The 18,252-nt window shown below is 36.0% G+C and overlaps 1 protein-coding gene across 1 annotated transcript in view; it reads left to right on the forward strand.

The window, feature by feature from the left end:
* DNAH14 (dynein axonemal heavy chain 14) overlaps positions 1 to 18,252 on the forward strand; it is a 376,162-nt gene that overhangs the window by 129,804 nt on the left and 228,106 nt on the right. The window contains exons 20-25 of the mRNA XM_027564099.1: positions 1,628 to 1,873; positions 9,632 to 9,753; positions 13,810 to 13,981; positions 15,263 to 15,367; positions 15,460 to 15,578; positions 16,361 to 16,435. Of these exons, the coding sequence (XP_027419900.1) occupies positions 1,628 to 1,873; positions 9,632 to 9,753; positions 13,810 to 13,981; positions 15,263 to 15,367; positions 15,460 to 15,578; positions 16,361 to 16,435 (839 nt within the window). The remainder of the gene's footprint in view (positions 1 to 1,627; positions 1,874 to 9,631; positions 9,754 to 13,809; positions 13,982 to 15,262; positions 15,368 to 15,459; positions 15,579 to 16,360; positions 16,436 to 18,252) is intronic.

Raw genomic sequence — 18,252 nt, forward strand, 5'->3', positions numbered from 1 at the left:
AAATAATATTTTATGCCTATAATTTTCTACTAAATGATTTGCTATAATGAGGAAATGAAGAAAATTTTTTAGACAGGAATTTTAAAAGTGAACTTTAATTTATTTTAAAAATTAATTTATATCTCTAGCCCTAAATTCAGCTGCCCTCCTGAACTCATAGATCCACCTCCGCTTATATGTCTAAAAAGTATCTCAAAGTTAACATGTCAAAAATGCACTTCTCTTTCTCCATCTCCAAAGTTCCACTCTTCCTTTATCCTCCCCATCTTAGTTAATGGCACCTCCACTTTTTTTCTAGTTACTTAAGCTAAAAATGATGAAATAATCTTTGAATCCTCTCTTGCTCTCTTTCCTCATCCCATCTAAATGTTGCATCCTTCCCTGGATCATTATCAGAGTATCCTAGCTGAACTATGGTCCAAGAGTGAATTCATCAAAATATCTAGATAGTTTCAGACTATTTAATCAGTGCCAATGAGCATTCCAAAAATCTGGCACAGTTTCAACCGTCAGTTCAGTCGCTCAGTCATGTCTGACTCTTTGCGACCCCATGAATCACAGCACGCCAGGCCTCCCTGTCCATCACCAACTCCCGGAGTTCACCCAAACTCATGTTCATCGAGTCGGTGATGCCATCCAGCCATCTTATCCTCCATCGTCCCCTTCTCCTCCTGCCCCCAATCCCTCCCAGCATCAGGGTCTTTTCCAGTGAGTCGGCTCTTTGCATCAGGTGGCCAAAGTACTGGAGTTTCAACTTCAACATCAGTCTCTCCAATGAACACAAAGGACTGATTTCCTTTAGGATGGACTCATTGGATCTCCTTGCAGTCCAAGGGACTCTCAAGAGTCTTCTCCAACACCACAGTTCAAAAGCATCAATTCTTCAGCACTCAGCTTTCTTTATAGTCCAACTCTCACATCCATACATGACTACTGGGAATAAATGGAGATATTAAATGGGATGACATATGGGAACAGCAGTAGAATCTTCTTTCAGCGATAAAAACAAGAAGGGCAGCTAGTTAATTCCAAGATGCAGAGAAGAGCAGGTCTCCAAGTATCTCTGTTCTGGTGATTGAATCTGGAGATAATATATCAAGATTTTGTCCAATGGAAATTGGCAGTCAGTGCACATGGAAAGGTCTGTAAATACTCCATTAAAGTATTTTGAGAGGCATTTATCCTTATGGAGCTGTGTCAAAGTGAAGCCATGGAAAGCTGTGTCCATTAGAGTTATATTCTCTCAGACTGTTATATCCCAAGAATTATCATAGAAAGTAAAAACTTGTCACAGAATAATTAAGCAATTGGCATTAGTGCAGAGAAAAGAAAGCTGAAAGAAATAATGCTATCTGCAGATCTGCAGAAGGTGCTGTTAACTCTTTTTTACGCTGACTAGAATCAGAAGAAATAAATACTGAGTCAGAAGTTTTCACTGAGCAAGAAGAATGTGAAATAGAATGGTTAAAAACTGAAAAGGGCTGCTTCATGAAAGTTAGACCATGAAGTCTCTGGTTAGGATATAAACCTAACTGGAATCAAATTTTCAACACATTCATTTAAATCTTCCGTTTTAAATGTATCAGGAATTATTTGCTCCATTGGATATTAAATTTTTTTGTTTTAGATGTTTCAGTATGAAAATGAAATAAATGAGATATCAACCTCAGCAACTAGTGAAGCCGCTCTTGAAAAAATGCTGTATAAGGTTATTGATCTTTGGAACACTACTCCTTTACATTTAGTTCTTCATCACACCGAGGCTTACTCTATCCTAATAATTTCATCTATAGATGATATATTAGTTCAGCTGGAAGAGTCTCAAATCATACTTGCCACAGTTAAAGGATCTTCCTATCTCGGGCCCATTAAGGTAAATATTACGGCAGAGAGAAATGTCTTAACCGTCTGTAGTTTTATCACTTTAATTTTTGCATCGTGTAAGCTTTTGAATGTATAAATCATTCATGTACTCGTATAGAAGAGAGATTGAATATTTAGCATTTTAAATATTAAATATAACTTCTTATGGCAACACTAATTATTCATCAGGAAATGTCAGAAACTTTAATTTGGGCAGACAAGGTAAATTGACATCAAATTAAAAATATGACCATTTAAACCATGGTTTTTGCCAGCAGCAGCACTGCTGCTACATACAGCCACAGTTCTGACAGTCCTCATGCCAAAACTGTTGCCTTGAGATTCTTTTTGCTGAAGTGATATGTTTCATTTTCATTCCCTGTGCTATTTGTCTCAAAGGTTAATCCCACCTCTATATTTGTGTATCCTTACCATTATTTTAACAGCTTATATATCTATTCTAGTATAATTAGAAATTGAACTATAGAGTCAGCTTGTATTCAGTGTTCCCTCATAGTGTGTGTGCTAAGTCACTTCAGTTGTGTTTGCAACCGTATGGGGATTCTCCAGGCAAGCATACTGGAGCGGGGTACCATTCCCTTCTCCAGGGGATCTTCCTGACAAGGGACTGAACCAGCATCTCTTATGTCTCCTGTACTGGCAGGTGGGTTACCTCTTGCACCACCTGGGAAGCTCCATCGTTTTAACAGCTTCTGTATCTATTCTAGTATAATTAGAAATTGAATTATAGGTCAGTTTGTAGTCCATGTTCCCTTATAGTCTCTCTCTGAGCAGCCCCACATCCATAACATAGCTAAGAGTCATTTTAAAACTTTAGGAATCACAATAAGGTATAATAATATAGAGATATCTAAGAGTGAAATTAACATGATTGATTATAGATGGATAAAAAAACAAGAGAGAAATAGGTACTCAACAAGTGGACTTCACATTATTTACAAACACACAGACAGTTAGGGAAAGTGTCACTTATTTGGACCTGAGAGAAGAAAAACTCAGTAAATTACAAAAAAGAGATAATCCAAATAGAGTGTTCTCTAACCACATTCAGTAAAATTTAAAAATGAACAGAAGAAGTAGCAAAAAATAGACCAAAACCAGCAACAACAAAATCACCCAGAAAAAAAAAGGAAATTAATAAGCAGCTATGAGAATGTACAGGAAATGTTAATCAAATTTTTAAAATTATAAATAAGCAAAAAGAAGAGAATTACAAGTCAAACCTCGTCACAATTGGCTAGAGTTCAGTAAAAATGAATTTAATAAATGATAAATTAGGCATAGTCAAGAAGTTGAAAAGAACAGACACACGCATCCACACACACCACTTCCACTTCTAAGCAAGGAGTATGGGGACCAGGTACACCATTTTGCCTGAAATACTCAAATCATAACAGAAAAAATACATCAAACATCCTGGTTTTAGGAAAATGGACAGCAAACACTGAAGGACAAGGATCCCTGAGAGTTGGCAAACAAGCAAGTTGAGCCCTATTACTGCCCCATCATTCTGTCATTAGTTTCCATACCTGGATTGAGAGAGAGGGGAGGAATCCATCCAGAGGATGGTAGACTCCCTGGTATTAGGAGATGCTGTTGAAAGACTAAGAAGCAAAAGGAAGATAGAGTTTGCAGAATAAAGTATCAGGGAGGACAGAGCTGCACTGAAAGAACTTCAGAGATCTGTGGAAGATCCCGAGTCAGGTTTGCAGCATACCTAATCATATGAATGTGAAGAAACTAGTGGAGACCAGGACAATGGGCTTGAGTGAACTAGAAGGAACCTTTCACACAGAGCTGGGAACAATACCCATATCCACCAGCTACAATGACAACAACAACAAAAAACCTTTATAACGCACAAGCATTAGAGGGCTTAAAAGGAAAATGCCACAATAATGTGTAATAATTAGTCCTAGATTAAATGCCGTTCTTGTCCTCCTTAACAAATCTAAAAACGACACTACAAGTGATAAAATTGCTTCTAAGTAGAAGGCAATGGCACCCCACTCCAGTACTCTTGCCTGGAAAATCCCATGGATGGAGGAGCCTGGTGGGCTGCAGTCCATGGGGTCGCTAAGAGTCGGACATGACTAAGCGACTTTACTTTCACGCATCGGAGAAGGAAATAGCAATCCACTCCAGTGTTCTTGCCTAGAGAATCCCAAGGATGGCGGAGCCTGGTGGGCTGCCATCTCTGGGGTCACACAGAGTTGGACACGACTGAAGCAACTTAGCAGCTTAATTCCATCCAGAATAAAGCTTAAAAATAGGAACACAAAAATATCTAGTACTCAATATAGTAAAATTCATAATGTCTGAAATCCAATCAAAGACTATCAGACATTTAAAGAAACAAGAAAGGAGGAATTATAATGAAAAGGAAAATCAACCAGTGGAAACTGATCCAGAACTGACATAGTTATTAATTAGAATTAGAGACAAAGACATTGAAAGAATTATAACTATATTCCACATATTAAAAAGTTAAGGGAATAATGGATGATATTTTTTAAAAGACCAAAATCAAATTTCTAGAGATAAAATATGTAATATCCAAAGTGAAATAGACACTGGATAAGATTAGCAGAAGGAAGAGAAGGAGAGAACAGAGGATGAGATGGTTGGATGGCATCACCGACTCAATGGACATGAGTTTGAGTAAACTCTGGGAGTTGGTGATAGACAGGGAGGCCTGGCGTACTGCAGTCCATGGGGTCACAAAGAGTCAGACACGACTGAGCAACTGAACTGAACTGAACTGAAGATCAACAGCAGATTAGACATAGAAGGAGAAAAGTTTAGTGAATTTTAAAATATGACAAACTATACAAAGTGAAAAAAAAGAAGAGAATTTTTAAAAATAAAAAGAGCATCAGTGGCCTCTGAGAAAATAAAATAATAGACATGTAATTGGAGTCCTCCAAGAAAAGTGAGAGAAGAAAGCAGAAAAAAAAATTGAAGAATTAATGGAAAGAATTGTTCTAAATGTATTTAAAACAATAAAATCGTAGATCCAAAAAGTCATTCCACTTCAATATCAAGAAACATCATGAATTACTAATATTGAAAGGGGTAATACACCTCCCAGAATATTGGAAATAAAAGCAAAAATAAACAAATGGGACCTAATTAAAATGAAAAGCTTTTGCACAACAAAGTAAACTATAAGCAAGGTGAAGAGACAGCCTTCAGAATGAGAGAAAATAATAGCAAATGAAGCAACTGACAAAGAATTAATCTAAAAAATATACAAGCAACTCCTGAAGCTCAACTCCAGAAAAATAAATGACCCAATCAAAAAATGTGCCAAAGAACCAAACAGACATTTCTCCAAAGAAGACATACAGATGGCTAACAAACACATGAAAAGATGCTCAACATCACTCCTTATCAGAGAAATGCAAATCAAAACCACAATGAGGTACCATTTCACGCCAGTCAGAATGGCTGCTATCCAAAAGTCTACAAGCAATAAATGCTGGAGAGGGTGTGGAGAAAAGGGAACCCTTTTACACTGTTGGTGGGAATGCAAACTAGTACAGCCACTATGGAGAACAGTGTGGAGATTCCTTAAAAAACTGGAAATAGAACTGCCTTATGACCCAGCAATCCCACTGCTAGGCATACACACCGAGGAAACCAGAATTGAAAGAGATACGTGTACCCCAGTGTTCATCGCATCACTGTTTATAATAGCCAGGACATGGAAGCAACCTAGATGTCCATCAGCAGACGAATGGATGAGAAAGCTGTGGTACATATACACTCAGCCATTAAAAAGAATACATTTGAATCAGTTCTAATGAGGTGGATGAAATTGGAGCCTGTTATACAGAGTGAAGTAAGCCAGAAAGAAAAACACCAATACAGTATACTAACGCATATATATGGAATTTAGAAAGTTGATAATGATAACCCTGTATGCGAGACAGCAAAAGAGACACAGATGTATAGAACAGTCTTTTGGACTCTGTGGGAGAGGGCGAGGGTGGGATGGTTTGGGAGAATGGCATTGAAACATATATATTATCATATGTGAAACAAATCACCAGTCCAGGTTCGATGCATGATACAGGGTGCTCAGGGCTGGTGTACTGGCATGACCCTGAGGGATGGGATGGGGAGGGAGGTGGAAGGGGAGTTCAGGATGAGGAACACCTGTACACCCATGGCTGATTCATATCATTGTATGGCAAAAACCACTACAATATTGTAATTAGCCTCCAATTAAATTAATTAAAATAAATAAATAAAGGACATAGATGTCCTTTACTATGTCTAGCAACATACTTAATGATGACAGAATGAACACTTTTCCCCTAAGATCAGGAAGGGTTTTGTCTCTCATTGCTTCTATTCTTCATCATATGGAGGTTCTAGCCAGTGTATAAGGCATGGAAAAGAAATGAAATAAAAGGCAACCATACTGGAAAATAAGTAAAATATTGTTTATATTCACATGACATAATTCCCCATGTAAAAGTTCAATAAAATTACTAAAAAAGTAAATAAAGCTCATTTTAGTAAATGTTCAGAATACATGATTAGTACACACAATCGACTGCATTCTGTAGACTAACAAGGAACAACTGGAGTTTGAAATTTTAAAAAAATCAATAAAAAATATGAGATACTTAGCAATAAGTATGAAGATATATGTGTAAGACCTATCCAGTGAGAACTACAAAATCCAGTAGAGAGAAAATAAAGACCTGAATAAACAGAAGATATACTATGCTCATGCATACAGACTCAAATGTCAATATTCCTGAAAGATCTAAATATAGTACAATAAAAATCAACATGCTATCCAACTACTGGTAGAAATTAACAAGCTGGTTCCAAAGTTCTTATGGAAATGTACAGAAACTAGAAGAGCTTCAACAATCTTGAAAAATCTTCTTTTCCAACAAAGTTGGAAGAGTAACACTTCCTGATTTCAAGACATTATAATGCTATAGTAATCAAGAGTTTTATCTTGGTTAAAGGGTAGACAGATAAATGGAACAGAATAGAGTACAGAAATAAGTTCACATATATATGAGTTTTCAACAAGGGAGTAAAGACAGTTCTGAGAAGAAACAATAGTCTTTTCAGAAATGGTGCTAGCACATTGGACAGTTACATGCAAAACAAAGAAATGCTTTAAGCCATATCTTGAGGATATACAAGATTTAACTCAAAAATGGATCATAGGTCTAAAGGCAGAATTTACAACTATGAGATTTTGAGAACACAACATCAGAGAAATATTTTGTGACCTTAAGCTAGAAAGTTTTCTTCAATATGACACTAAAAGAATGATCAGTAAGTGGAAAAACTATCAGTTGAATTTCATCAAAACTTAAAATTTGTTCTCTTCAAAAGACACCATTAAAGAAAAAAATATATAAACTACAGGCTGGGATAATATCTGCAAAGCATATGTTTAATAAAAAGCTTATATTCGGAAGATATAAAGGACTTTCAAAATAAAAAGAAATGGGAAAAATATTTAAATGGACACTTCACTAAAGATATATGGATGGAAAATGAACACATAAAAAGATGCTTAACTTTATTTTTCATCAAATGCTAAAATCCCAATGAAACACCACTATAAACCTTGTAGAATGACTAAAATTAAAAAGACTGATCGTCCCAAGTGGCGATGAGGATATGGGAGAACTGAAACTCTCATACATTACTGGTGTAATGTAAAATATTATAATAAATTTAAAATTTTCCTCAAAAGTTAAAAATATATGTACCACATGATCCAGACAGTCCACCCCTAGGTATTTATTCAAGAGAAAGGAAAACTTACTCCACACAAAGACTGGCAGCTTTAATTGTAATAGTGAAAAACTAGAAATAACCAGATTTACAGTTGGTGAATAATAAATGTATCAGATCAGATCAGATCAGTCGCTCAGTCGTGTCCGACTCTTTACGACCCCATGAATCGCAGCACGCCAGGCCTCCCTGTCCATCACCAACTCCTGGAGTTCACTCAGACTCACGTCCATCGAGTCAGTGATGCCATCCAGCCATCTCATCCTCTGTTGTCCCCTTCTCCCCCTGCCCCCAATCCCTCCCAGCATCAGAGTCTTTTCCAATGAGTCAACTCTTCGCATGAGGTGGCCAAAGTACTGGAGTTTCAGCTTTAGCATCATTCCTTCCAAAGAAATCCCAGGGCTGATCTCCTTCAGAATGGACTGGTTGCATCTCCTTGCAGTCCAAGGGACTCTCAAGAGTCTTCTCCAACACCACAGTTCAAAAGCATCAATTCTTCAGCGCTCAGCCTTCTTCACAGTCCAACTCTCACATCCATACATGACCACAGGAAAAACCATAGCCTTGACTAGACGAACCTTTGTTGGCAAAGTAATGTCTCTGCTTTTGAATATGCTATCTAGGTTGGTCATAACTTTCCTTCCAAGGAGTAAGCGTCTGAAGTAGAATTACTACTCCACAATAAAAAGAAATGAACTTTTGATATATACAACAACATGAATGAATCCTAAAATAACTATGCTGAGTGAAAGAAGTCAGACAAAAAACAATAGATACTGTATGATTCCATTTATATAATATTCTAGAAAATGCCAGCTAGTCTATAGTTTCAGAAAGTGGTTTCCATAGGAATCACTGGTTTCCATAGGGAATCACTGGTTTCCATAGGAATAGGATTAAGTCAGTTGGGAGGAAGGTATTACAACAGGGTTTAAGAAACCCTTTCAAGGTAATCAATATGTTTATTATCTTGATTTTGGTGATTGTTTCACAGGTATAAGCATATCTGAGAACATCAAGTTGTACACTTTAAATATATGTGGTTTATTGTATCCCATTATACCTTAATAAAGCTGTTGAAATATAGATTCGTTTTAAAAGAAAGAAATATAGAAGTTAATCTCAGAAGAGAAATATAAATGAGTTACAAGTGGTTCCTTCTGAGAAGCCACAGTTAGGGGATAGACCAGTCTACTGATTTTTCAACAATGTGTTATTAATTGATTTTCAACCATTTTTCTATTATTTAGTACTATACTAGCTGGAAAAAGATGTCTTATTCACACAATAGAATTTCCTGGAGTTAAAATAATGAAGAATACTTAAAAGTATTGGCATAAAACCTCTATAAAGACACTGTTAGGTTAAAACATAAAGCAATTTACAAAACAGTGTGCATAATATGGTTACATTTATATAAACTGTTAGAGATATTATATGTACATACACATTTGTACAAAAATGTTTAAAGAAAGGAATGAAAGACTATGCCTACCAAAAATATCTGAATATTGTCCAATAAGACAATTGGATGAATAAGACATTTTAACCTCTCCCCAAACTAAATATAATTCAATTTACATTAATTTATGTGACCCTCTAGCCACCTGATGTGAAGAACTGACTCATTTGAAAAGACCCTGATGCTGGGAAAGATTGAAGGTGGGAAGAGAAGGGGATGACAGAGGATAAGATGGTGGGATGGCATCACTGACTCAATGGACATGAGGTTGAGTAAACTCTAGGAGTTGGTGATAGACAGGGAGGCCTGGCATGCTGCAGTCCATGGGGTCGAAAAGAGTCAGACATGACTGAGTGACTGAACTAAACTGAACTGAATGTGACCCTCTATTATAATTACTTTTTTTATGTCAGTGACTGATAGTCACCTTTGGTTTGTTTCTATCACATTACTCATAAGTAATTTTATGTATTTAGATTTGTATGTATGTGCATTTTTTTATTGTAGGATCTTGTAGATGAATGGGATCAAAACTTGGCTCTCTTCTCATACACTCTTGAGGAATGGATGAATTGCCAAAGAAATTGGCTTTATCTTGAACCAATCTTTCATTCTGCAGAAATACAAAGGTAAAAAACTTAAACTATGTCATGTACAGGTAAAAAAATGTAGTAATTTATTTCCTGTAATTTTTGAGAAATAATTTCCTCACAATCGAGTATTACTCAGCCATGAAAAAGAATACATTTGAATCAGTTCTAATGAGGTGGATGAAACTGGAGCCTATTATACAGAGTGAAGTAAGCCAGAAAGAAAAACACCTGTACAGTATACTAACACATATACATGGAATTTAGAAAGATGGTAATGATAACCCTGTATGTGAGACAGCAAATGAGACACAGATGTATAGAACAGTCTTTTGGACTCTGTGGGAGAGGGAAAGGGTGGAATTATTTGGGAGAATGACATTGAAACATATATAATATCATATATGAAACGAATCGCCAGTCCAGGTTTGATGCAGGATACAGGATGCTTGGGGCTGGTGCATTGGGATGACCCAGAGGGATGGTATGGGGAGGGAGGTGGGAGGAGGGTTCAGGATGGGGAACACGTGTACACCCATGGCAGATTCATGTTGATGTATGGCAAAACCAGTACAATATTGTAAAGTTAAAAAAAAAAGAGAGAGAAATAATTTCCTCAGTGACAACTCTAAAACTATTCTACCTATAGGTATAGAAATATAATCTGCCAAATCATTATTATGTAACCATATTCCTTTTTTAAAAGATTTAAAGTATCATCTTTATAAAAAAAATCCTTATTTCTCAATTATTGATATAAAGCTATTAAGTACTGGGAAATAAGCGACAAATGTCATAATCCTTAAGCCACAATGCTAGGTGTCTATTTAGTTCTGGAATATTAGTATGGTTTTCACGTGAACAATAAATATGTTTTTAATAGTATTCACACATTAATGATAGTCACTTGCTTTGAACCATGTGAAATAATAGAGGTCCTAACAATTCCCTTGGACTGCAAGGAGATCCAACCAGTCCATTCTAAAGGAGATCAGCCCTGGGATTTCTTTGGAAGGAATGGTGCTAAAGCTGAAACTCCGGTACTTTGGCCACCTCATGTGAAGAGTTGGCTCATTGGAAAAGACTCTGATGCTGGGAGGGATTGGGGGCAGGAGGAGAAGGGGACGACAGAGGATGAGATGGCTGGATGGCATCACTGACTCGATGGACGTGAGTCTGAGTGAACTCCGGGAGTTGGTGATGGACAGGGAGGCCTGGCGTGCTGCGATTCATGGGGTCGCAAAGAGTCGGACACGACTGAGCGACTGAACTGAACTGAAAAATTGTCTGAAATTCTACCATTTCTTTTATTTGTAACATTTGAATTAATTTGTCTTTAAGTGATAGCTCTCAAGAGTACTTGAGACATGTACTCTGTAGACAGAATTGAAACTACTGGCAGAAAATTACACAAGATAGTCTAGAAGCTGTTCTGAAATAAAGTAGGAAGACCTGGGGAAGGTATTTGTAAGGCATATTAGAACAGATTACAAGAATACCTTGAATATCAGGTTAACTATTTTGAACTTTATTTTACTGGCAAAGGAGAGCTATTAGAGTTTTACAAAAGGAACGGTCTAGATGTAAGTATTGCTTTGTAGGGAACAATACACATTTTTGTTATACATGTATGTCTCTTGTCATTTGAATGTTTTAGTCTTTCATTAATCTATGGGTATTCTGATAGTTCTCAAAGGTGAAACCACATACCTTTAGGGATATGTTCTTTATGACTACAACTTAATGTCATAAATTCAAACTTTAATTCTATTTTCTACTAAAGATTTCTTAAATGATGGCAAGATACAACTCCAGGTTAAGGAATTCACATTATCACCAAGTTTTTCTTTTCAGGATTTGCTGTGAGGTTAGAAATGGGGCTTTTAATTAAGGGATGCTGAAGCCTTCTATAGAGAAAAGAATTCTTTAACGGGAATTTTTGAGAGTATAGTATGTAGTGCCATTTACCCTCACTCCCAACTAAATGCGAGTTGTACTAGAACCTCCCAGAGACATTGGGAAGATGCTAAACTGTAGGTGAGATTGAAGTCTCTCCCTGCTAAGATTTTTGCTGAGCTGTAGAAATTTTTGTTTTTATGTAGTGACTAAGTCATGCCTGACTCTTTTGGTGTGGGTTGCCCTATCCTTCTCCAGGGGATCATCCCAAACCAGGGATTGAACCTGTGTATCCTGCATTAGCAGGCAGATTCTTTACCACTGAGCCATGAGGGAAGCCCATTCCTAATTATTAGAGAAATGCAAATCAAAACCACAATGAGGTATCACTTCACATCAGTCAGAATGGTCATCATGAAAAAAATCTACAAACAATAAATGCTGGAGAGGGTGTGGAGAAAAGGAAACCTTCCTACACTGTTGGTGGAAATGTAATTGGTACAACCACCATGGAGAAAAGTATAGAGGGTACTTAAAAATCTAAAAATAGAACTACCAGTGGGATCTATCAATCCCATTAAACCATAATTTGAAAAGGTACATGCACCCAAGTTTTAATTGCTGAGCTATTTACAGTAGCATGGTAACAACCTAAATGTCCATCAACAGATGAATGGATAAGGTGTGGTACGTATATACAATGGAGTATTACTCAGCCATAAAAAGAACAAAATAAGCCATTTGCAGCAACATGGATGGACCTTGAGATTATCATAGTAAGTGAAGTAAGTCAGATGGAGAAAGACAAGTATCATATGATATCCCTTAATGTGTAGAATCTAAAATAATGGCTGAAATGAAGTTATTTACAAAACAAAAATTGAGTCACAAATGAGGAAAACAAACATGGTTACCACAAGCAAAAAAGCAGGGGAAGGATAAATTAGGAGGCTGGGATTAAATTGACACACTACTATATATATAAAATACATAACTTTTCAGGATCTACTGTGTAGCACAGATAACTCAATATTCGGTAATAACTTGTATGGGATAAGAATCTAAAAAAGAATGGATATATGTATATGTATAGGTGAATCACTTTGGTGTATACTTGAAACTAACACAACATTGTAAATCAACTATTTTCCAATTTAAAAAAATTTTTAGGCTTTCCCTTCAATTTATTCTCCACCTCAACCTCCAAGCCATTCAGATTGGAGCTAGGGTAGGATGGGAGAGGGAAATTGCGTGAGCAGAAAAAGTGAAAGAACTAGATCACACAACTTCTGAAAACACTTCCTTCATTAAACTCCAACAGCAATAGCAACAAAACTCAATATATCACTAGATTACCATGCCATGTGTGGCATTTGCTTCCTTTTTCCAAGGAGAGAAAATACTGATAATCTGTAAAGGAAAATTTCTATACTTATGTTGAACCTGCTTTACATTTCCTAATCTTCTAAGATTAAATAATTATTAATAGAACTCAGATTTTCTTATATGTGCCTTTATATTCCTGCTCCTAAGTCTAGTGCCCTCTCTGCAGTTCTCTACTCCTTTAACGCTCGAATCAAATAGCTTCTTCCCCAAAACCTCTCCCCAAATTGCATTTCCTTTCTAGGATTTCAGTAGCCCTTTGTTTTGTTACATTTTGTAGGACACAGATTGCTTCAACTTATTTTATATAGAACCTGGTATATATCTGTCTTATCTCTCTGACTCAGTGTTAATATTATCTTATTAAATGATGAATGTATGTCTAATTTATCCTAGTATTCCCTACCAAGTACATCACTTGTACATAATAGACATTCAAAAAAATCTTTAGTTAGTGATTGGTCAGCAAAAATATAATCTCAGTACATTTTATAAATTGAACAATGCTGTGCTGTGCTGTGCTTAGTCGCTCAGTCATGTCCAAGTGTTTGTGACCCCATCAACTGTAGCCCAACAGGCTCCACTGCCCATGGGGATTCTCCAGGTAAGAATACTGGAGTGGGTTGCCACACCCTCCTCCAGGGGATCTTCCCAACCCAGGGATCGAACCTAGGTCTTCCACAGATGGATTCTTTACCATCGGAACCACCAGGAAAGCCCTAAATTGAACAATATTCAGTGGCAAATGCATCTAGGTTATGGATTTTAATTATAGCCCCTTCAAAAACAAAATTATCTCAAATTTTCTCTCTAAAGGCAGCTCCCGGGAGAAGCAAAACTCTTCTCTCAAGTCATTTCCATGTGGAAAGAAATAATGTCAAAAATATACAACAAACTGGATGCTTTGCAAATAGCTACCTCTGCAGGAGTCCTTGAAATTCTGCAAAATTGCAATATACATCTTGAATATATAAAGAAAAATCTTGAGGTAAAACTATAGCAATTGTAAAGTGGAGAATCATTTAATCTGCAAAATGTAATGTACTACAGAAACTAATTCCAATGTAGATTTTCTTCTTTACTCTAGCAGCCAACAATATTTCAAACTCTCACCATGTATAAGTTTATGAAAATGCTATTAAAAACAACAAAAAAATGGTTGAATCAATCTAGATGACATTAGGCAAAGTATCAAATTTTTGAGAGCTTAGTTTTTCTTAACTTTAAACTGGGAATAACTCTTACCTTGAGGAGTTTTGTGTTAAATGAGATAATGAATTTAAAACACAAGAGCTGGCAGAAAGAAAGTAGTTAATAATTAATGTTATCTATATTAGCACCACAACTATTGTTAAGTTGATAAAATCAGTAGAAGTTGAAAATGAATATTTTGATGATTGTATAAATTAATATATTTGTATATTGGTTCATATATTTTTATATTTCCAGTACATTAAAATGTCAGCTAGCCATGCATATCTTTAAAAACTGGTTTTAATATTTGAGATTTGTGGTGGACATACTCACTTTACTTCATAAACCAAGATTTTTTTTCCAGGCATTCATCCCTTTTGCTTGTTGAACATAAGTCTTAGTGGTTATGATCACCCCTCCAGAATACCCACATATGGTAGTTACAACCTACAGAAAGCTCTCTGCCCATGCATGTGTGTATGTATATAATGTATATACTTAACGAGAGAATTTAAGAAGTCTGTTGCAACCAAGAAATTGAAGATATAGGAGAGTAGTAAATAAAACAAGGATAATTCACCCACATAAGTGAGTAGTATCTCTTCCTCTGAAAAGAAGAGTTTAAGATTGGTGTGAACACAGATAAATTGTGGGTAGGGGTGGAAATACAGGAATTCTCTGTATAGTAGAATGTGAAGTGGCCTGCTGAAATGATAACTTATTCTCCAGAAGGATAGGGAATTAAGAGCAGAAAGTTGGGAACACTGGAAAGCAATGATGATAATACTAAAATACAGTGCTTTATTAATGATCAATAATATGTGTGTGTACATGTGTGTAAGACTTGGATTTTTTGTTTTTGTTTTAAATTGCTTTAGTTATGGTTCCTTTTTTTTTGGTTAGTAATTTAAGTATAACTTTTGTTGAGCACAGTATGTTATTTTGACTGATACTACTATGTATACTGAAACTTTAATAATGTGCCTTTTGTATGTAAATGTAGGCACAATGATAATGTAATTAATATCATGATTAATCATATACTCTGAATTGTATTTCTTTTGAATCTGTACAGGACTACCTTGAAACTAAAAGAATGATATTCCCAAGATTTTACTTTCTTAGCAATGCTGAACTTCTTGATATTCTATCTGATAGCAGAAATCCTGAGTGTGTACAGGTAATATCATTCATTATTCTCTGTTCAGCAATGTTATTATCCAACCAAGTCAGAATTTTATAATGTTATTGACATTTGTTTCTGGCCCACAGCCTCATCTTGTGAAATGTTTTGAAAATATAAGACACTTATTGATATGGAAACAAGAAATTGGCCCTCATGCTGTGATAATGTTCATATCTGCTGAAGGAGAAACTCTTGTGCTGCCAAAGTATGATATCTATGTCGTAAACTAAGCATTTAGACTCTGTAAATCTTCATTATTTAAAACCTTTGCTTGGAAGTTTCTGACATTTCATAGACATTTGCTAATCAAACTATTTCTTCAAAGATAATTTACTTATGTAGAGTTTTACCTTTCCATATCTATATATATTAATATATCCTATGAGCCAACACAAAGTTTCATTATATGAATATAGGTAGGAAGGAAATTTGCTATTTCCTTAGGGTTGCTGATGCTACTCCCACTGCTGTTTCCTCTGACTTCTGGTTTTGTCATGAATGGTTTCCTGGCAATTATAGTAAATGAAGTTCTTCCATTACACTAGTACAATTTGCCACCCCTTGTAAGAGCTCCCTAGCCTTTGGCATGAGGTTCCTAAAGTGAGTTGATTAAAAATTACTATGCCCAAACCTTCCCATTTACAAATCCTCTAACCCGGCCCTGACCTTGGCTTGCTATTTGGAAGATTCATTAAGGAAGCCAAAAATGTTTTGTAATATTTATCTGTTTTGCAAATTCATATTTTACTGGCTCCTTTTAATTTTTCAGATTTATTGTTTTGATGTCAAAATTTCCAAAAACTAGGTGATCTATTTTCTAATTTAAGATCTAGAAATACCAAAGACAGTATAGAATTATAGTCCTTTGGCCCATGAATATTATAGGTGTAGTTTTAAGACAGTTTTACAGACTGACCAAAGGAATGAAACATGAATAAAAATAATAAAGAGAATTTTTCATAATAATTATTTTTGAAAAAATTATAGGAAAATCCGTATAAGAAGTGGTATAGAACAATGGCTGGTAAATGTAGAGAAAACCATGTTTGATCTGGTAAAAAAGTAAGTACAATTTTTAAATCCTAAGATTATATGTATATGCATACATATTTTTAAGCTTGTTTAATTATCTACTAATATAAGTGGGAAGTACCCAGAGAAATATATGGAGTATAGTCTTTTATGAAATGGGTTTTGATAGAACACAATGGCACATGACTAAAAGGAAAACACTCATTTTTGCAGTGTAAATGTCAGTTTTAGTGTGTACTCATGGACAACATCTGGACAGTCTTGTGTACCTTGAAATTCATAAGTCTCTGAAGACTGGCCAGGACTTGAACTGACATCTACCTCTGCCTGCTTTCAAAAAACCTAGCGCCCAGGAGGCCTCTGGTTGCAGCCCACTTTAGTACTCTGCACTTCTGTCCCACTTTTGCTTCCTAAGATTGATTATTTGCTTTAGTTTTTTTAATGCTATCTTCTTTATATTTCTATCATTGCATTCTGTTTTAAAGAAAGAGCCTCAGGGTATGAATTTTTAAAACTAATTTGACTAGATCAGTCTTTTACATTTCCAATTATTTACTCCTAAAACTGTTAAAATGCGTCTGAGGGGGGAGCTCTGAGGAGCTCCAGTTCTTTATGTCTCAGTGCAGAAAGAATTTGGTGAGAGGCAAAGTGATAGATGGGGCTTCCCAGGAAGAATCCGCCTGCAGTGCTGGAGACAGTTTGATCCCTGAGTCAGGAAGATCCCCTGGAGAAGAAAATAGCAACACACTCCAGTATCCTTGCCTGGAAAATCGGGAGCCTGGTGGGCTAAAGGCCATGGAGTCGCAAAAGAGTCAGACACTAAACAACTAAACCACAATAACAAAGTGATAGATAAGAAGTGACTTATTAGAATAGGTTGCTTGTGAGGCTTACAAGCTGGTGAGCAAAAGGGTGCCTCTGTTGAGAGGCTACAGTTTTATAATCGAAGGAAAAGTAGAGAGGGGAAAGACCACCTTCTTTCTCATTCTTGACTAGACATCACATTGCTGTCATCAGCTCCTTCTTTTCATCAGATGGGGGGGTTTTCTTGTCCCTTCATGGTCAAACTAGGACTATCATGGCACTACTCAAATCAGCAGAAGGATGGTATATACTAAAAATGGTAAATCATCTCATATTTTAGTATAATGTCACATTTTCCATTAGTACATGCAGAGGAGCATGTCTTAGGAACCATTAACTTACTGAACTCACTGGGCAGGATGTGGGTCTCGTGTCATCATTGTTTAATTGTTTGGGGGTATGTCTCATGCTTTCTTTGCATGTTTTGTTGCTAAGCAAGCCTGCTTCACTTTGTAGTTAAGTAAACCTGCTTTCTTGAGTGATCGTTAACTTCAGGGGTCTCCCATACTTTTTTCTTTACTTACAGTCCTCTAGTGGAATTAACTATTTAATTACCTTGTTTCTAGTTTTATTGGGAAAGCTTCTAATGTTTCACCATTTATGATACTTAGGTTTCTGGAATATACCCTGTATCAAAGTCAAGTGTTTTATTCTATTCCAAGTTTGCAGAGTTTTTTCTTTTTTATAAATAAGAATGTTTAATTATATCAAGGACTTCCCAGGTGGCTCAGTGGTAAAGAATCCACCTTGCCTGGGAAATTCCATGGACAGAGGAGCCTGGCAGACTACCATCCATGGGGTTGCAAAGTGTTGGACATGACTTAGCGACTAAACAGCAACAACAGCAATTACATCAGATGTATTATGAATCTACTGAGAAACTCACATGCACTTTTGCCTTTAATTTGTGGATGTCATGAATTATATGAATAAATTTCCTTATGTTTAACTTTCCTCGATTTTCTTATTTATTTATTGGCTCT

The sequence above is a fragment of the Bos indicus x Bos taurus genome, chromosome 16 (genome assembly GCF_003369695.1).
Source record: "Bos indicus x Bos taurus breed Angus x Brahman F1 hybrid chromosome 16, Bos_hybrid_MaternalHap_v2.0, whole genome shotgun sequence".
Classification (NCBI taxonomy): domain Eukaryota; kingdom Metazoa; phylum Chordata; class Mammalia; order Artiodactyla; family Bovidae; genus Bos; species Bos indicus x Bos taurus.